General features: G+C 42.2%; 1 protein-coding gene across 1 annotated transcript in view; it reads right to left on the bottom strand.

Moving 5' to 3' along the window:
* Positions 1–715: 715 nt before the first annotated feature.
* LOC310926207 (desmoglein-2.1-like) overlaps positions 716–19,135 on the bottom strand; it is a gene marked incomplete at both ends in the record, with an annotated part of 20,496 nt that continues 2,076 nt past the window's right edge. The window contains 15 exons of the mRNA XM_083888306.1: positions 716–796; positions 4,565–5,439; positions 6,460–7,498; positions 7,595–7,933; positions 8,172–8,305; positions 8,782–9,012; positions 9,760–9,981; positions 11,482–11,624; positions 12,415–12,899; positions 13,013–13,198; positions 14,526–14,660; positions 15,216–15,385; positions 16,227–16,365; positions 17,044–17,199; positions 17,770–17,892. Coding sequence (XP_083744432.1) covers positions 716–796; positions 4,565–5,439; positions 6,460–7,498; positions 7,595–7,933; positions 8,172–8,305; positions 8,782–9,012; positions 9,760–9,981; positions 11,482–11,624; positions 12,415–12,899; positions 13,013–13,198; positions 14,526–14,660; positions 15,216–15,385; positions 16,227–16,365; positions 17,044–17,199; positions 17,770–17,892 — 4,458 coding nt within the window. The remainder of the gene's footprint in view (positions 797–4,564; positions 5,440–6,459; positions 7,499–7,594; positions 7,934–8,171; positions 8,306–8,781; positions 9,013–9,759; positions 9,982–11,481; positions 11,625–12,414; positions 12,900–13,012; positions 13,199–14,525; positions 14,661–15,215; positions 15,386–16,226; positions 16,366–17,043; positions 17,200–17,769; positions 17,893–19,135) is intronic.

The following is a 19,135-nucleotide window of genomic DNA, read 5'->3' on the forward strand; positions in this document are numbered from 1 at the left end:
AATTTTGGATGACATAATGAAGTCTGACTTTTTTTTTTATATATCAAATTTTGGAAGACATTCTAAACTATGACATTTTCATTAATTTGTCTTCCACATGAGGATCACGGGGGGCTGGAGCCAATCCTATCGTAATTGTAAAGTAATGGTCGCCTCAGTTTCTTGTTCTTTGCTGTCAGAGGTGAGACCCAGTGTGGTCTTCTGCTACTGTCACCCACCTGCATCAAAGCTAGGTGTTCTGCTGCTTAAGGGATATTTCTTCCCTGTACAATCTTGGACCATTCTCTGTAAACCGTAGAGATGGTTGTGCATAAAAAGATCTGGCAATGATCACCATGCCATGTTTAAAATCAATTAATTCACCATCTTCCCCATTCTTGGAAGTTGAGCAGGTCAACGGTTGCTTTGATGTGACTGGCTGATTGAATATTTGTGTTAACGAGCAGTGGAGCAGGTGTGCTGCGCAGAATGATGTATAACTGTCCACTCCGTGGCATTCCAGGTTGAAGAGGTGAGCTGGTTTCTGCTATATGATTTAAAGCTTAGCCATATATGGCTGGGTTTATCTGGGTTTTCATGCAGTGATATGACAGGTTTTACTGCAGTGCTGTCATAACAGATCAAAGAGGTAATGATTCAATGATCCAAACAATGACAGTGTTGACAGGTGGTAATGTCACCATGCTGATGCTGCTCATCTTCATGCCAATGAGGTTTACATGCTTCTGTGCTGGCGATAAATAATCTGTTCCACAGTGTGACAGTTGGACAAGAAAGCCTTCAGGGCAAAACACACCTGATGGTGTCATGAGAAAGGGAGGTTTAAGACATTCTCAGCCTTAAAGGTGCCATATGTAAGAATGTGGCAAAAAACGGTTACTACATTCAAATTCAAAAATACAGAGGTTTCGTTTTCTGATGTAACTGGCAACCTGTGGTTGCTCGGCAGCTGAGACTCTACTGACTGCAATGATTGGTAGACGGCGGTAGGTGGCGCCACATGTCAAAACATGATTTCAAAACATAAACATGATTTGCAGTCTGCAAAATATTTTTTTCATTGCAAATATTTTGTCTGTACTGTTGTTGTTGGTGAGTTCAGTTTGTTATATAAACATTATTCCTGAGTCTCTGTGACATATTAGGAGGATTTTATGGCCAGTTGCTTTAGATTTATTACATAAAGCACCTTTAAGTCCCATCAGGGTATATGCAGGAATCCTGAAGTTAATTTCAATACCTTTTTCCAGACTTTTTGAAGACCTTATCGCCACTTTCAAGCTGTGATCAGCAACACATATTTAACTTACACAACAGTTTTAGTTTGCAAATTAAATCTGTAGAGCACACCCACACGTTCACTGTCGCAAGATGCGTAACGTCACGTGTACGCACGTGGCCCCGAGCCAATCTTGCAGGGCGGGCATGCATGTGCGTCTTTGATTTTAACAAATGTGGGGAGGAACATATGTAAATACATACGTCTAATTTGAGGAATTATTTTTAAATTTGGGACTATATTTGATAACTTATCTGATGTTTTTTAATATACAGATTTGAATAAATTGGGTTTTATGCAGGGGCCCACAATTAGTGTAGTGGTTAGCACTCTTGCCTTTGCAGCAAGAAGACCTGGGTTCGAGCCTCGTTTGGAACAACTTCAGAACAAGGGCCTTTCTGCAAGGAGTTTGCATGTTCTCCCCGTGTGTGCGTGGTTTTTCTCCGGGTTCTCCGGCTTCCTTCCACAGTCCAAAAACATGTGATATGGGGATTAGGTGAATTGGTCACTCTAAAATTGACCATAGGTGAATGGTCTCTATATGTGGCCCTGTGATTGACTGGCAAACTGTCCAGGGTGTGACCCCGCCAAAATGCTGAACGACCAGGTTTTTGAGCGGTCGTGCTGCAGGCAAAGGCACATGAAATACAACCTAGATGACTGAGAACCCTCCCAGTATACTACGTACTTTCACTCATACTCCAAACTCGTCTCAGTTTACTGCCTAAGACTGTCTCGCTATCAAACAAATCCCTTCCCATCACAGGAATGTTGTGTCCTGTGGAGCTGATAGTCTTGAACAGGAATGTTGCGAATGTCATCTATCTATCTATCTATCTATCTATCTATCTATCTATCTATCTATCTATCTATCTATCTATCTATCTATCTATCTATCTATCTATCTATCTATCTATCTATCTATCTATCTATCTATCTATCTATCTATCTATCCCACCAACAGAACTAATGACAATAACACAAACTACACTATAGTAAGCCTGATGTAAAAACTAAAAAACACTACACCGTACACAGTATATGCAGGTGCAGACAGGCTTTTTGACAACTAAAAAAACATGTAGCTCGAACACGGTTGTAGAAATAGGAAAATTAAGAGTTCACGGCTCAGCCTCCCATCAAAGTTATAAACACTTGATTTGAACTTGATAGCATTTAACAGCTTTTTATTTTTATTTTTTTTAAGACAACAGCTCTTACACGTTTTGGACAGGTTTTCAGGTCATGTAAATGTAGTTATAGCTATTTAAAATCATCACTCATTGATAGACACATAAAACACCAAATATTCCATCTATAATTTTATGTACAAGAATTGATATAATCAAAGAAAAACAAAGCAAACAGACAGCTATAAACATGGCTGTGTAAATGAAAAGTACTTCAGTCCAGAATCTCCCCTCTGAATTTTAAAGGTGCATTATGTAATAAATCCTAAAATCCTCCTAATATGTCACAGAGACTCAGGAATAATGTTCATATAACAAACTGAACTCACCAACAACAACAGTACAGCCAAAATAGTTGCATTAAAAAAAAATCTTTTGCAGACTGCAAATCATGTTTTGGCATGTGGCGCCACCTACTGCCGTCTACCAATCATTGCAGTCAGGAGAGTCTCAGCTACCGAGCAACCACGGGTTGCCAGATCTGAGCTACATTGGCGGAGAAAATGAAACCTAAAATAACTCTGTATTTTGAATTTGAGTGTAGTAACCGTTTTTGGCCACATTCTTACATATGGCACCTTTAAATTGCTATTTTATTAGACACGTCAGAGTCTGGGGGTATAACAGACACATGGACTGGAAAAATAAAGAGTAAAATGAAATCCTCAATAAAAAACCCTTAGCCAGTTTAACTTTATTTACACAAGTATAATTACAGCCATATATTCACTCCTCACCTCGTCCCAATGTATTGCATGCAGTAACTTTCCCCAGGGGTTTTAATGTCAGAATAATTATGTCTTTTTTCTCATGAATATCCACAGGTAGGTCCACATTCCATCAGAGAGAAATCTATTCCGACACATCAGATCATCAGATCACCTGCCACCATTGATCTCACTCGCTGCTATGCCGATGACACACCGCTTTACCTCAAAATCAAATCATTTACTCTACTTCCTTGATAGTATTTTATCAACTGCTTATGAAATCATATCTTTCTGTGGCTTCTGGGGACAATCTGGATGTCATTGTGTGTCACCCTTTTTTTCCACTCTCACATCAAACTCACCACAAACTCTACCTTTCATTTTCTCAAAAACTCGAGTCATCCACTCTCCAACTCTTTGGCAGGGAGACTTTCATTCCATAGAAGCCTGGGTAAACCCAACTGAGTCTGCCAACGATTCGATTTCACAACAAAGTCTTCTCAGGAACAACTAGCAACGACCTGGATGAAGTCCAGAATGTGCACAATTCAGCTTTCAGAGATCTCACCCAACCCAAGCCCTGGCAGCGCATCATCTGCACACTCCAGTGTGGCTTCCAGTCAAGTTCCATTTCGCATACAAAATACACCTCCCAAACAAGGCCTTAAAAAATCAATAAAAAAGCTGGTCATGAGTTGATTGTCCAAATGTTTTCCTCTGTCTTGATTGTCTAAAATGCTTGTTCATGTCTCTCTGGTTAGTACTTCTTCCTCTCTCTCCCTGGTTAGTGCTTCTTCTTCTTCCTCTCTCTCTCTGGTTAGTGCTTCTTCTTCTTCCTCTCTCTCTCTGGTTAGTGCTTCTTCTTCTTCCCCTGCCTCTGTGGTTAGTGCTTCTTCTTCCTCTGTCTCTGTGTTTAGTAGTTCTTCCTCTGTCTCTGTGGTTAGTGCTTCTTCTTCCTCTGTCTCTGTGTTTAGTAGTTCTTCCCCTCTCTCTGTGGTTAGTACTTCTTCTTCCTCTGTCTCTGTGTTTAGTAGTACTTCCTCTGTCTCTGTGGTTAGTGCTTCTTCTTCCTCTGTCTCTGTGTTTAGTAGTACTTCCTCTGTCTCTGTGGTTAGTGCTTCTTCTTCCTCTGTCTCTGTGTTTAGTACTTTTTCTTCTTCCTCTCTCTCTGTGGTTAGTACTTCTTCTTCTTCCTCTGTGGTTAGTACTTCTTCTTCCTCTCTCTCTGTGGTTAGTGCTTGTTCTTCCTCTGTCTCTGTGGTTAGTGCTTCTACTTCCTCTGTCTCTGTGTTTAGTTCTTCTTCTTCTTCCTCTGTCTCTGTGTTTAGTACTTCTTCTTCTTCCTCTGTCTCTTTGGTTAGTGCTTCTTCTTCTCCTTCTCCCACTGTCTCTCCATCAGTTTCATTGTCATCTGTGTTGAGCTTATTCTCAGTTTGAGAGGATGTGTGGAGAACATCTTTTTCACTGTCTTCATCGTTGACGCTAGTTATTGTTTGCTGTACACCCTCCACAACACCCTCTTCGTTAACTCCATCTTTTTTGTTGTGTTCTGAGATGGGACTTTCGTCCATTGGGGAAGTCGCACTCTCTGGAACTTCTTGTTCAATCTGTTCACCTGTGTCATCATCAGCATTATCAATAATGCTTTCATCTGTGACAAACTCGTCTTCCATTTGAGGGCTTGTGCTCAATACGTCTTCTATTTCGCTGTCCTTGTCTTGGTGATCAGAGTCACTGAAACACGTCTGAGACAATCCTTGGTCCAAAATCTCCATCTCACTTTTATTGACACCGTCTCCATCAACATTGACTTGATTCATGTGTTCTCCTAATCCCGGTGTTGAATTTTGTTCATCTTCTTCTTGGTGGTCGGAGCTTCTGGCTTCTGCTACAGACTGTAATGTTGGAGCACTGGAGTCCTCTGATTGTACTTGAGTGATAATTTCTTCTGATGTCAAATTGACATCAGCCAGATCTCCTTCCTTATTGTTAGCAGAAGTTGGAACTCGTGTTTTTTCTTCAGCATCCTCGATATCCGTCTTGGCAGGACCTTTATCTAAATGATGGCCTAATTCTAGCATTTCTTCTTGAGCAGAAGCAGACTTCTCTTCAATTTTTTCTAAAATCTCATCAGAAGGGGATACTGATGCTTCATCGTCCTCAACACAAAGTCCCACGTCAGAGACAAACTCTTCCTGCTCAACGTTCTTCTCGTCACGTGCATCACTAGCGTCAGAAGTAATTTCCACCAGATTATCATCTTTTTGGATACAATCACAGATAGAAGTATCCTGATTATTTTCTGTTCCCAAAACTATTGTTTCTGTTGCACTAAAATCTCCCTCCTGCTCTGCTTCAATAGGAACCCTGGTGGACACATTTGATTGGGGTTCTGACTCTACTATGTCAGGTTGCACCGCTTCACCTTCCTTCATCAAATGTTCCACCTCTGTTCTGCCCTGATAATCTTCTGGGACATCATGTGTAAGTTCATCAGTCTTGACATGGTCTGCTGTAGAATCGTCTTTGCTTACACACTTTGACAGCTCTGTCTTCTCGTCGTCTGTGCAACTTGATTCAGGTAAAGCAGCTTCTGGACCAGATGTTTGGCTGATTATAGGCTTCTCTTTTACAGATACAACTTCAGTGATTCCAGGCACAATTTCATTTGCTGTATCCTGTTCCTTTGCCACCGTGTCAGACTGATGGAATGATTCAGGTAACACATCTGGTTCTACCGATGGTTTCACAACAGCTTCATTTAGATGATCAACTGAGGACTTTTCTGACACTTGAGTTATATTCTCTTGTATACCTACATTGCTTTTAATATCATTATGGAGCAACTCACTCAGGTCTCCTGTTGTGTCCTGTTGTGATGGGAAGGTCATCACATCCTCTGATTGTGACTCTTCAGTTGTACCATCTGCCATTTTCTGATCTGCATCACTGCTGTCCTGAAACAGATTTCTCACCTGAACCTCTTCCTTTGAGGGTAGATGCCCTTTTATGATTTCAGCAGGAGTGAAGTTATTTTCAATGTCAATGATCGTGTTCTTCTTTTGTGAATTAAGTGTACTTGCCTTTGGAAAGTCTGCGGTATCCATTGTATGTCCCAATGAAGTTCCTTGGAACTGGTTTACTCTGGCCTGCTGAAAACCTGCTGTACTAATTCCAGCTGGCCACATCCCAGCCACTCTTGGCTGCCCAACACCAACTCCCAAAACAGTAACTGGCCTAAACCCCATCTGCCCTGGCTGCCCACCCCACATTTGCACACCTCTGTTAACTGCAAAAACACCCCCATTTTTAGCAACAGTGTGTCCTGGCAGAATGCCATACACACTCTTCTGGGCTGCTGCGTCTGATATCCCCTGAGGGGAAGCAGCCTCTTTTACCAGGACGGCACCTCTGGGCAAAGTGCCCTTAGATGAGCCTGGACTTGCGGGATCTGCTGTACTTGAAGAACTTTTCTTAGGTTTCTTTTTAACCATGACATAATTACCATTGGGATTTGAGCCTACGACTTTCCAACCCTCTGCAGGGAATGATCCCTGGGGCAAGCTTATGCTACCGGGTAGCAACTGCGTGGGGCTTACAAGTCTGGTCGGGCTAGCAGGGCTTGTGGAGCTCTCAAAGCCATGCATAACTAGCCCAGATGCAGGGGCTGTGGGCATACTGAATGGGACTCCAGAAGTATTCTGGGAACCACTGACTACATACAGTCCTGGAAGATTGCCTCCATGGGCCCCATCTGCCAAAAGAACTGTGGGCTGCATCTGTGGTTGAACTACGTAATGCATGGGCTGTAGCATAGGGCTGGTGTAGTAAACAGGCTGCTGCTGCAGGACAACAGTCTGAACCGGAGAAGGCAAAGTAGCAGTGTGATGGATGCGAGACGATTGATGGATATTCGATGATTGATGGATGTTAGATGATTGATGGATGTTAGATGACCGACTGATGTTAGTGACCTCAGACTGAGTTATTTTCATGGGCGGAGGTTCGACTGATTTGGTGACGTTAACAGACGACACCACTTTCTCTGTATTTACATTGGCTTGTTTGGCCTTAACAGTGCGTTGTGTGTTAACAACTAAATCTGCATCTACGACTTTGCCAGGCAGGGATGGTTTTAGTGGCGGAGGTGCACAGATGTCAGCCAGAGTCTTGAACTTGGGCTCCAAGTCATTTAGGAACCGTAGGTCATTGTCAGGCTCCAGGAGGCTGCAGCAGCCCACTGAACCAGCAGAGGAACCTTGTCCCTCAAAATCATAGCACAACAGACCATCCTTCTCCGGCTCTGCAAACGTTGCTTTCTGTTTAGGGCAAAGAAAAAACAAATAACGCTGTCAAATGATGCTGGAAGTTGAAAATGTGGTGACAACCAGCTTCATAGTTAACTATCATCTTACCGCTGTGTAGTAGTCATCCAGGAAAGTGTCAGGTAAAGCCATATCCTCGTAGAGAACAGTCGAGTTTTGAGTACCAAGTCCTAGCTTTCTGAATTGCAGCGCTTTGCTGCTGCCACGGTCGAACGATTGCCGAGTAAACTTGTAGTTATCGACCTCCATGAAGCTTTGGCTCCTTTCCTGAAAGTTCTGCACAGATTCTTGATAGTATGTACTCATCTGTTGGTTTTCCATGTTAAATAATCTCTGCTTTTCAAAGTTCATGTCCGGTGCTGTCTGAACTTGGACTTGCTCTTTCAAACCGATTCCCACTCCAAAAGGGACACTTTGGAGTGGGACTGCCTAAAAAAAGAACAGAGGAAACATCATGCCATTTATTGTCACATCATATCGTCTTGGTCAGGACTAACATAATGACGACAACATAACACATTTTTCAAAGTTAAGTCTTATAACAGTAGTTTGCATGAGAAACGGTGTCACTTTCAATATGCTATGATTATATTTGGTTTTGTATATTCAAATGGAAAAGGTTCAGGAGTCAATTTCTATAAAATAAAATAAACAAATTCCAGTTCACCTTATCCTCGCCTTTGCCCTCAGTGTGGTAAGATATGAGGTGTTGCTTGGTGTCAAACGGCAAGTCGTTGAATCGATCGGGAAACAACGCCTCTTTTCCTCCGCACTGACAGTACAGTACGAGAAGAGGAATGACTGTGGAGAGAAGTACAACATTCAGATCAGTGTGAAGTAGGCTCACTTAGAAGGGAAGCTCAAAAGGATGTGTTTTCAACTGTTTTCAAAAATAAAAGAGAAGAAACTGTTTTATCAGCTTGATGTATTCTTTCTAAAATACAGTCATCATTTTCTTAGATAGATAAGACAAGATATAGTCCTATTGGAAAGTACTGAAACAACAAGGAAGACTGATTTTGGGGGGAAACAAAGCACAGAGTATTTAGCTGTGGAAATGACAACATTTTTTTCCCGGTATTTATCTCACAATCTCTCTCAATCTCTCTCAAACAACAGTGCTGATCTTCTGGTCATTCCAACATTTTCTTATGGAGATTGTGAACTAACTTTCGGTTGTGGCTCCGTAGAGATGAATCATCCAAAACACGAGTAAAAAGCTTTGTATATATTTTTTTATATATATATAAAAGTCTCTAAAAAGTGTCTCGACTCACGCAGCAGTAAGCACATTGCCAGGAACAGCAGACCGATGGCCGGGGCACCGAGCTCAGATGAAGGCGTTTGTCGTTTACTGTAGCACGTCTCTGTTGACCCGCAGGTACAAACATCCACATGAAAAACCTCCTTGGTCGGGCAGGACAGACCGTGATTGTCGGACACCTCCACTTGCAGCTCGTACGGACCAGGCCACAGAGCCTCCTGAGAGTGGAGAGCGGCACTGGTCTCTGGAGGGAAAAACCACAGATGGATGTCGCGGCTGTTAAACGTGCACTGTAGTAGTAGAAGTAGATCAGAAACTTTACCTTTCGTACTCCATGTCATCATTAAAAACTATTTACTGAAACACTTTTTTTCCCCAATGTTTTTTGTTGGAATAATGTCCTACTAATCAGTCTCTTGTCAAAGCTCCGAGGTCAGCTTTACTAGCATGTGCATAAAGGTTGCACACTGTGGACAAACTCCAAACACAAGAAGAAGAAGATGGCAACAAAGATGGCAACAGTGCAAAAGCAAGACATCACTGTTTTCTCAACAGGACTCCCAAATTGTCTTTTTGTGTGTACAGATCCTATATCGTGATTAAATCACTTGTAAGAAAACACTAAGAATGATCATACACTCTTCGAAATAAGGGTTCCAAAATGGTCCTTCTACAAGGGCTCAGGTTCTACCTGGAACCATTTGCTTCTGAAAAACCCTTTTCCAAAGAAAGGGTTTTTCAAGGGTTCTTGGTAACACTAATGGTTCCAGAAAGAACCTTTATAAAAAGGTTCTACTTGGAGCCAAAAAGTGTTCTCCTATGCGGACAAGCCGAAGAGCCGTATATGGTTCTACTGAGCACTTTTATTTCTAAGAGTATAATGAACCACAACGGTTGTCTGTAGCCACTGTAATACTAAAAGATAAAATCATTAAACCATTCTGCAGCAGGAAAAACAATTAAAATATTTTCACTAAGCACGTGTTCTTACCATTGAGGATTTCTAGAACCCAGCTGCCACGAGTCCCTTCAGGTATGATTTTAAATGTGAACGGCGCAGCGTTGGGATGGTCGTCCTCGTCCAGGCCGGTGACGTAAACCGTTTTTTTGTTTGAGCACAGAGTGACGTGGCTGGTTTCCAGAGTGGGGCAGTGGTCGTTGAAGTCAGACACTTCGATGGCGATTGTTCCTGTTGCTGTCTTTGCCGGCATGTCTGAGGACACGATAAGTAAGCGTAGTTAGTCAAACAGCAGCATGCAACTGTAGTGTGCAACAAAAATGTTCACAGTTTAATGTAACGTATTGAAATTATGTTCTATTGCATTCAAACTGTTGTCACATGCGTTGGCCTGGTGCTGATTTAGCATATGAGCTATTAGTGTTTCTTAGAATTTCATGGTTTAGATCTTGTACCTTCTGGACATTTGTTCCCCAGAGGACCACTAATAAAGGGTTTTAAAGAAATACAAATAATTGTTTGCTCATGTTCTATCTATAGTATACAGTGAATTATGTGAAAGCAGCTTTTGGGACAATCAAACTTTTCTGTTGACGCTGCTCTCACACTTGTCTGAACGAGTTTTCTGTCCCCACGTCAAGATGCTTCCTTCTATTAGTTTGTAGGGACGACTGTTAAACCTGGCAGTGGAGGGACAGTACATTTACCTGAAGGCTTTTTATCTGGTAAGTGATGTTTTATTTCATAAATCATCTTTGACAGCTTTGTTTATGAACTCTATCTCAGATTTCAAAGTCAGTGTTTTGAAAGTGACCTCACTGGATGTGTGTGCAGCATGTCTTCCTCTTTATTTAGGCCAGGGGTGCCCAAAGTGTGGCCTTAAATTTAATTTTTGTGAGATAGAAATTTCCACGAGATAGATTAATTTTGTGTATGGTGTAAACACGATTCTCATATATCGCTTTCAGTCAGAACCAAGAACCAGGTTGTGGTGCTATTCTGGAGCCTGAGAACCTTGGCGCTTACTGGCGAACCAGCCCACGTTCATATTGGTTTTTATATCATATCGGAGGAACTAAAGGGACGTTACTCTGCGTTACTCAGGCGGAAGTAAACAAAACACTGGCAAAATCTCCAGAACTTTTGACTGGTGATGTCATGGTTCCCGAGGAAGAACCACTATGTTTGGGTTCCATCTGAAAACCAACTTTTCAGGTTCCGAACCAATTATTTTTTTTGGATTGAACACTTGGCCAGCCAGTTCAAAATTGGGTTCAGGAACCACCACAAAGCCTTGTTGCTGTGAACGGGTTAACCTAAACTAAAAACGATGATATTTAATGTAATGGAGGCATTACTTTTTGCCCACAGCTCACTTTTAAAAAACTGTTTAGACACATAAACATAAACTTGTTAGAAGAGCCATGCTCTGCACCAAGTGGTCTGGCAGGTTCCAGTCATCGAGATTTGTGTACGTGCTTTAGTTCAGTAATTATCTTTGACAGCTGCCTTTAAACTGCTGTTAAACCACACTGATTATCATTCCTTTTCAGAAGAAGTAAAACATTTGAATTGGCAAAGAGTCATTTATCAGGGAATGATGACGGTGATGTCAAACAGATTATTCAAGAAACACAGTTAGTATGAATGTTATTAGTATGAGTATGAATAGGATGTATATGATATAACATCCTCCCTGTGCAATAGAAGTACACACATCCACTCTGACCCAGGTTAATTAAAATGATAAATTACCTTTAGTTATCGCCACAATCTTGGCGATGTACGTTCCATTCACCAAGAACGGTGACTCCCTGTCAGGTGCTTTGTTGAGTTTGATCTCTGCCGTGTCTTCATCGATGGTAAACCAGTGGTCTGGATCATAGACCTTAGCATAACTGAACAACAACAACAACAAATAAGTGTGAGTGGGGAAAAAAACAAAAAAGGCTAATTTGGCTTAATCGCTTTCTTCTTGATGTTACGTTAAAGTTCAGTTTTTCACACACAATACTGATTTCCTGTTGTTTAGTATATTTTGGTGCATATATACAGATATATCCTTCAAATGTAAATAGTATTGTTACCAGCTGTACTACATCAGAGGAATGGTCAGTCACTTTGGTCCAATTACAATGTGGGTCAAGCATTAATATCCATATATATATATATGTAGAATATGTGTTCTCTAGAGAATGTGCTCTCTTTGATCGGATAGAAATTGCATTTACGCCTGGTGTTACTTGAAGTCGCGCTATTGTATGTACTCCCCTTTTTGCTTTTTTTTCCGAAGCAGGGGGAGTCGTCGTCTTTGACAAGCGAGAAAAACGACAAAGGCAGTTTTGTCACCACTTTTATGTTAGCTGTGCCCGGAGCCACCAGCATATTTCCGTTAAAAGTCTAACAAGGGAGTCGAACGCGTGTTGATTGCACCAAAGTACCAAAACTGCCGGTATGAACCTCATTGATTGATTGACCTGATGACTACACACCCAAGGTACCATATTACTGTTATTTATACTATCAGTAGGGGCGCCTGTTTTAAAAACGTACCAATGGTCGTAATTCCTGCTTACGAGCCATAGCTACATTTTGTTGGAGGACAGTCTTGATTCCGATTGCAATCCGATCACAGAAAACCTGTTTTAATGCCAGCTGTAAAGGTGAACCTTTGAGGGCTTGACTTACTTGACATTTTCTGCTGGTTTTCCAGTGTCTGGATCAGTAGCAGCAAAGACTGTGAGCACAGAGTCTGTAGGATCTTTGTTTGGATCTTCTGACAAACTAACAATCTTGGTCTTGGGTATGAAAGCGGGATCCTCTGGCATATTATTCACCGATATCTTAATGGGATAGCTTTTCTTTGTTGTGTCTGGCTTGGTTTCCGGTTTGACTCCACCCTCTGCGTTACCAGCTACTTCCCCACTCACATCCACTCCAGCACCCGCACCCGCACCCGCACCCGCACCCGCACCCGCACCTGCACCAGCACCCGCACCAGCACCCGCCCCCGCACCTGCTCCCACACCTGGACCAGGACCACCACTGGGAGCACCACCTTCTCCGACCTGAACATCCACATTCATCGCAACAGCACCACCCTCCACAAAAGGTGCTACATTTTCAATCAGAAGGCCAAGCTCCAGATTTTGGATTTCCTCAAAGTCCACAGGCTGTTTGGTCATAGTGTACATGCAGAGAGAAAGAAATAAGCAACAACAAACAAGTGTTAGGAGCCGAAACGCAAAATGAGTTACGGTCACTGAAATGAAAGTAGCCAAATTACCTTGACTAGCATCAGGATGCCCTCGTTTGTTTCTCTGTCCGTCTCAATTGAGAAGAGCTCTTGCTCGTTTCCTTTGTCGAATGAAAAGACGGTCACCCAGTTGTCCGACTTCTCAAGGTCTGCGTCCAGAGCTTTGATTCTCATCACAACAACGTCAACAACATTTTCATCCACTGAGCCAGTGTACTGCAAACAGAAAATAACAGTGAGGACGTGGGCCGTTTTCATCATGTGTGTACTGTCTTTGAAGGTAATTGCACTGGTGGTCTGTCAACCCATGCTGCAAAGTACAGAAAAACACTGAGCACGATTTTCCAACATACAGTTCTAGAACTACCCGACTCTACCCATTTTTTGTTTGTTTTTTCATCAGTGATAGTACCTGGCATCTGGTACTTTTTTTGGTACCTGCTCTGGTTCTGAAGGTTCCAAGTGAGCTGAGCCTATACTAAAATGTGACATGGAACTGCCGGCCACCGATTGGATTGGAGTGTCGTCACTGGAAGAGTCATGAGCGCGACACCCGACACAAGAATCAAACCGAGCAATGCCAAGCTGATTTCGGCATCGACTTAAAAATCCTGAAAACGGTACTGCCAAAAGCCGGGGATCGTGAGCTGAATCACAACCACCGTTCAGTGGAAATTCAGTTCAGTGACTGTGTCAGCGGGAGTGTGCCCTCCGGTCGTGCAGGAAGTACTGGACGATCCTGTGAACAAATCTTTTAAATGAACTGATTCTAATGATTCAGTTACACTGAAAACAACTGGTTTACAAGTCAGTAATTAATGTCGCAACATTTTTTGCCCAGCTGTTCTATGAGTAATGGAAAAGGACTGATATCAAACCAAGTAGAACTGAGTAGGGCTAGAACTGTACAATTTAAAAACGCCAATTGATTTGACAGGTTGTATATTTGATCTGTGACTGTATACAGACTCAAAATTCAGCTCAGTCTTGTCCACTCGACTGTGACATGCATGTCATTTGTTGTGTTTGCTTTGGGCTTCTTTAGATGTTAAACTTCTTAAGGACAACAAACTTTCTCATGACATCGCCGCCTCTAGACAAACATACATTTCTTCTCCTCGTCGCCTTGATCTTCACTCTATGGAAGCAGCTGTTGTCTGTGACAAACCAGTCTAACTACTTATGTTACAGTTACATAAATACATTTAGTTTATAACCTTTCACTCAAAGGTTGTGGAAAAGCTTCATAATGGCTAATTCACGCTAAAATTAATTGGTATAACCCAACTATTTTTCTTCTCTTAGTAAATTCTCACTTTAAATTGAGCAGACAACCAGATCTTTTATTCCCACTGATGCTGATCAGAGCCAAAGTCGATAAAAGCCCACTGATAAAGCCCTTTGTAACTGATTTGTGACCTGTGGAAATGGCACACAAGGCTTATCAAAGAAACTCTGTTCAGACCTATGTTCAGACCTTTCAGAAACTCACAAGATAAAAGGTGTATCTATACACGTGTGCGTGTGTGGAGATATTCCTCACCCCAGATTTCTCCAGAACGGGAATGTTATCGTTGATATCCACGATCTTGATCTCCACTGTTCCCGTCCCCGATCGCGCTCCTGGTGCTCCTCCCAAATCTGTCCCCATTACAACCAGTTTATAAAAGTCAAAAGTCTGTGGGAAGAAAAACAGCAAACCAAAACTGTGAGCTGCGCAATCTCAACTGTGTAAGAAAGTTGTCCATATCACGATAGTACTGCTATATTTGATTTTGCACTATTCACTAACACTATCAACATTTTACAAAAGCACAATTAGTCGATCAATCAGTTTTCTAGAAAAGGATTGGATTATTGTACAAATTCCCGTTGTCCTTGGAATGAAGATTAGGATTCTATCTCAAACTGAAAGATTGAATCAAAACCGTCATTATTTGTCAGTTCAACAAAACCAAAGACTCTGTAGATACACCAAATCCAGCGAATGTTGAGTAGTGCACTTTGTACAAACGTCTGTAAAAAATAAAGCTTTATACTGATATGTATGCATCGCAATGTATACAATCAAAGAAACAGATGGAATGAACCAAACCAGGAGCACTAAGCAGAGAAAATAAAAGTTACCATAAGACACACAAGGGAGAAGTGGGATTATGACCGTTATCACCCTTTTCCCACAGTAGCGCATTGGTTGCAAACGGGATTTAAAGTGTACCACAGTCGCGCTCACCTCTCTGTCAAGCGTCGGCTCTTTGACGTACACTTTGCCCGTCTTTGAGTCGATGGTGAACATGTGACCTGTGCCTGCTGGCTCCTGGCTGATGATGCTGTAGGAGATCTCTGAATTAATATGTCCTGCTTGGTCGTCATCTTTCCCCACAATCTGCATGACAAAGGTCCCTGTAGTGGATCAAAAACAAAACAAAACAGACAAGGTCATGTCAGCAAAACCCTTCAAGTCGGTCCAGTGGGCCCGTTGAAGATACTGCCAATAGGAATGTTTGTATAAGCGTACAATTGCTTTAAAATAAAAAAAAAATATTAGGAATTCGTAATGTTAGATGAAGCCTTTTATGCGTACTTTAGGTCATGGTCTTGCTTTAGTTTTGTGTGGACTTACTATGTAAATCAAGACAAATGGGTCCACCAAAGAATAGGGAGAGTGTTTACATCCTTCCTGGTACGCTAAGGCCACCATAGTTCCGGTAAAGGCAGGGTGACATCGCATTATTTTCTGATTCTACGATGACATAATAATGACATCATTGGGGACCGTATCTATGTTCCCCTGGTCCTATGTTCCCCGGGTACTATGTTCCCCACTTTGTATGTGACCGGGGAACAGAACAGAATACCAGGTCCTTTGTGTATAGTGTATTGTATATTGTGTATTGTGTCTAGCCTGCACCTTCCTGCAGCACCAGTAGGGAGCCAGATCCCCGAAACCTACAGCAGACAAAAAGGTGTGAAAGCACCGTCTGAAGGTAGAGTCTTTGTCTATTGGAGGAATGCGAAAAGGAAGTTGCTCAGGTATAAATGCGGAGGGCACACTTTGCTCGGGGTCTTTCTCCAGCTAGGATCACTCCTATCAGTGTGGTCCTCTGTCCTTGTCACCTTCACTAAAACACACTGCAACACATGTTTTTGTCACTGCTCGTCTCACATGACTGAGAGGATACGCAGACACCAGACACAGCCTGGAGCAGTGGTCATTTCAAAAGTATTTAAAGTCCAGCATTACCTGCTTCTCTTGCCTCGGCGCAGCTCCCAGAATGCAGCTCAAAATATGGACTGTTATCATTCTGGTCTAGGACTGTGACCGTCATTGGGATGTTCTCTTCTGCTGGACTTCCATCTCTGTATTTAGCAACTCCAGTCAGCTGCACGAGTTACATGAAGATAAAGGGCACAATTTGACAAAAGTACAGTGTACAATGTCGGATCGGTTCGGTAAGATGGTCTATGTGAACATTTGTGGTTATTTCTTTGGTGGTCTGACGTTGTACTTTGCGTACAGTAATTACATAGTCAGAAATTGTGCTACTATGACCTAGGTCTTACTGACTAGCAAATAAAAGTGCAACAATATCATCTGGCCAACTGCAGACTGGTCTGGAAAAGGAGCGTCAAATAAACGTAGATCAAAATGCCTCTGTAACCTGAAGTATCTGACTTAGATGAAGACATTAACACAACAGGAAGTTCCTCATGAGATGGTCGATCACACGCATTACCTAGGGCAGTTTTGTGACATGTTTTACGATAGATAGAAGCCTGTAAAGCCAGTCCTGGATAAGGCTTGTTGAAGAAATGCAGATACTTTTCTGTATTGGACGAAGTGGCACCGATGTCAAAAATCAGTTGTTGTTAATCTTATATTTACGATCATGTGTTGTATAGGATGAGGATGTTAGGTAAACTTTAAAAAGCAAACTGCAGTGCTTGATCCTAATGCTTGGCTTTATAAAAATAAAGTTATCTCTGTTCTACACAAGTCTTAGGTCTTAGAACTAACAACCGAGGACTTCCTTAAAACCTATTGTGAGAAAGAAACTTACATTGTAGGATGGATATTTCTCACGGTCCAGAATACCAGTGATGGTAACATAGCCTGTGTCATGGTTCACCAAGAAGAGGTTGATGGGTGGCTTGTCTGCTCCCGGTCCAGTTAGGTAGTAGTCCACTTTTGCAGTTTTGTCATGATCAGAGCGAATCTAATAAGGAAACACATTTTTACTAGTATTATTTTACTATATATTATAGTATTAGTTTAGGGGGGCAGGTGGTGGTGAGTGTCCCGGTGGAGGGGCTCCAGTGGGCAGGGTTAGGTGTAGGCTTAGGCCTGGGTCTTCTCAGGGTTACCAGGGGCACGGAGGTGGGTCCAGGGCGCACATAGGGTATGGATAATCGAGAGTGGGCTTAATTGTGGGCTTAAAAGTGAGTGTGAGGGAGGGCCCAGAGGGTTATCGGAGAGGCAGAGTAGGGGGTAAGGCCTTTATGAAAAAGCTGGAGAATGGCATAAAATTGTAAAAAATAGGGTTAGGGTTGACTTCCAGGGTTTAGGAGTAGGGTGTGGCGGTGTCTGTGGCCGGTCTGGGGACCCCCCTGGGGCGGGTAAGCGTCTGTGGAAGCCTGGGTGTGGAGCTCCAGGTGTTAGAGACACATGTTTAGTGACACAACCACAAGATCAGTGACTATGGGACTATATGACATAAAAATGTAAACTTAAACATTGCTGATTAAGACATTGCATAGTGCTATTTGTTTTGTTTTTTTCAAATGACCTTGGCGATGAATGGCTTCTTGGTGTAATCGGTGTTCTCCATCAACTTTGAAGGAGGACTAATCCACGTTCTCTTCTTCCTCACAAGTGTCTTCTTGTCCCCCTCGGCCTCAGCGCTGAGCGTCTGAAACAAAGCAGCAGAGAAGCTGGTTTTAAAATCTTAAAGGGACACTGTGTAGTATTTATGGGTTTATATAACCCAAAATCCACTATTTTATACATATTATGTGCTCCTGCATTGTCTAGTCGCTGTATAATTGTTTTTGTTTCATTTTTGTAGTGTTTCAAAAAGTCATGTAAAATAACATGGTCGCGGGCCGCTGTTGCATAGCCACTGTTAGCAGCGAGACGCCATGTTTCTACGGGAGCCTGTAAGGACAAACTCGAGAGAACAAATCGAGCGCCGAGACGAGGCTGAGAGTGGATCTTTTTATGCGTTTAGAACGGAGGAGCACACGTATTTTACAGCGGATAAAGGAACACAAGTACCTGACCGTACGCCCGCACCACGGAGAAAGACGATGAGGACGACATTTGACCGACTGAGGATACCGTAGCGCTCAGGGAAGGGAGGGGGTGAGCAGAGGAGCAGTTCGTTGTTGTAAATTTCAGCCTCTCCCCTAGATGGCACTGTAAACTACTTACTTCACCTTTAAGACTGACTCTGCGGACGTGTTCCTCAACCAGGTGGAACATCTGGGTTCAGAGTATGGCACTGACTGCCGCGCTGAAGAACGATTGGATGGGACCGTTGCTTTGCTGTTGTTGCTCCAATGCTTTGAAACAGGATTTGTTCCTAATTTTATTCAGCCGTATGCCTAATGTTTAAAATGATTTAAACTGGCCTCTCATGAAAAAAAACAGCAGAACGGTGAGGACCAGGACCAGAGTTTAGGAAGACTCGTTTTGGTAAATCGGCCTTCTCGATAAAACTGGAGGGGAATGGGAATTCTCTTCCCACAGCTTTAAAATGTCTTCAGCTTTGGTTAAAATCCACACAAATATATGTAAAAACACCCGTGTTTCAAGCCAGGCTACTATACCAGTTTGTTACAGAAGACACTTGGGTCTTGAATTGTCTACTTGATTTGTTTATGTCTTCATATGTATGTAATGTGCTTATTCTGTCCTGAATGTTGTTTGTTTGCCTTCCCAGAAACGGCAGATATTAATTAGCTGTTAGCTAACTAATTAGCTGTTAGCTAACTAATTGTTAAAATTGTTCATTGTCCCTGTTAAATAAACAATAAGCCAAAATAAACAAAAATACAGTTTTTGAAAAATCCATCCATCCATTGATTCTGTGTTTTTCAGTTCTTGTCAACAAAAAAAAAGTTGGTCAGATGTTTAGTCTAAAATGTATTGCT

Source organism: Microchirus variegatus, assembly GCF_963457635.1.
Source record: "Microchirus variegatus genome assembly, chromosome: 4".
Taxonomy (NCBI): Eukaryota; Metazoa; Chordata; class Actinopteri; order Pleuronectiformes; family Soleidae; genus Microchirus; species Microchirus variegatus.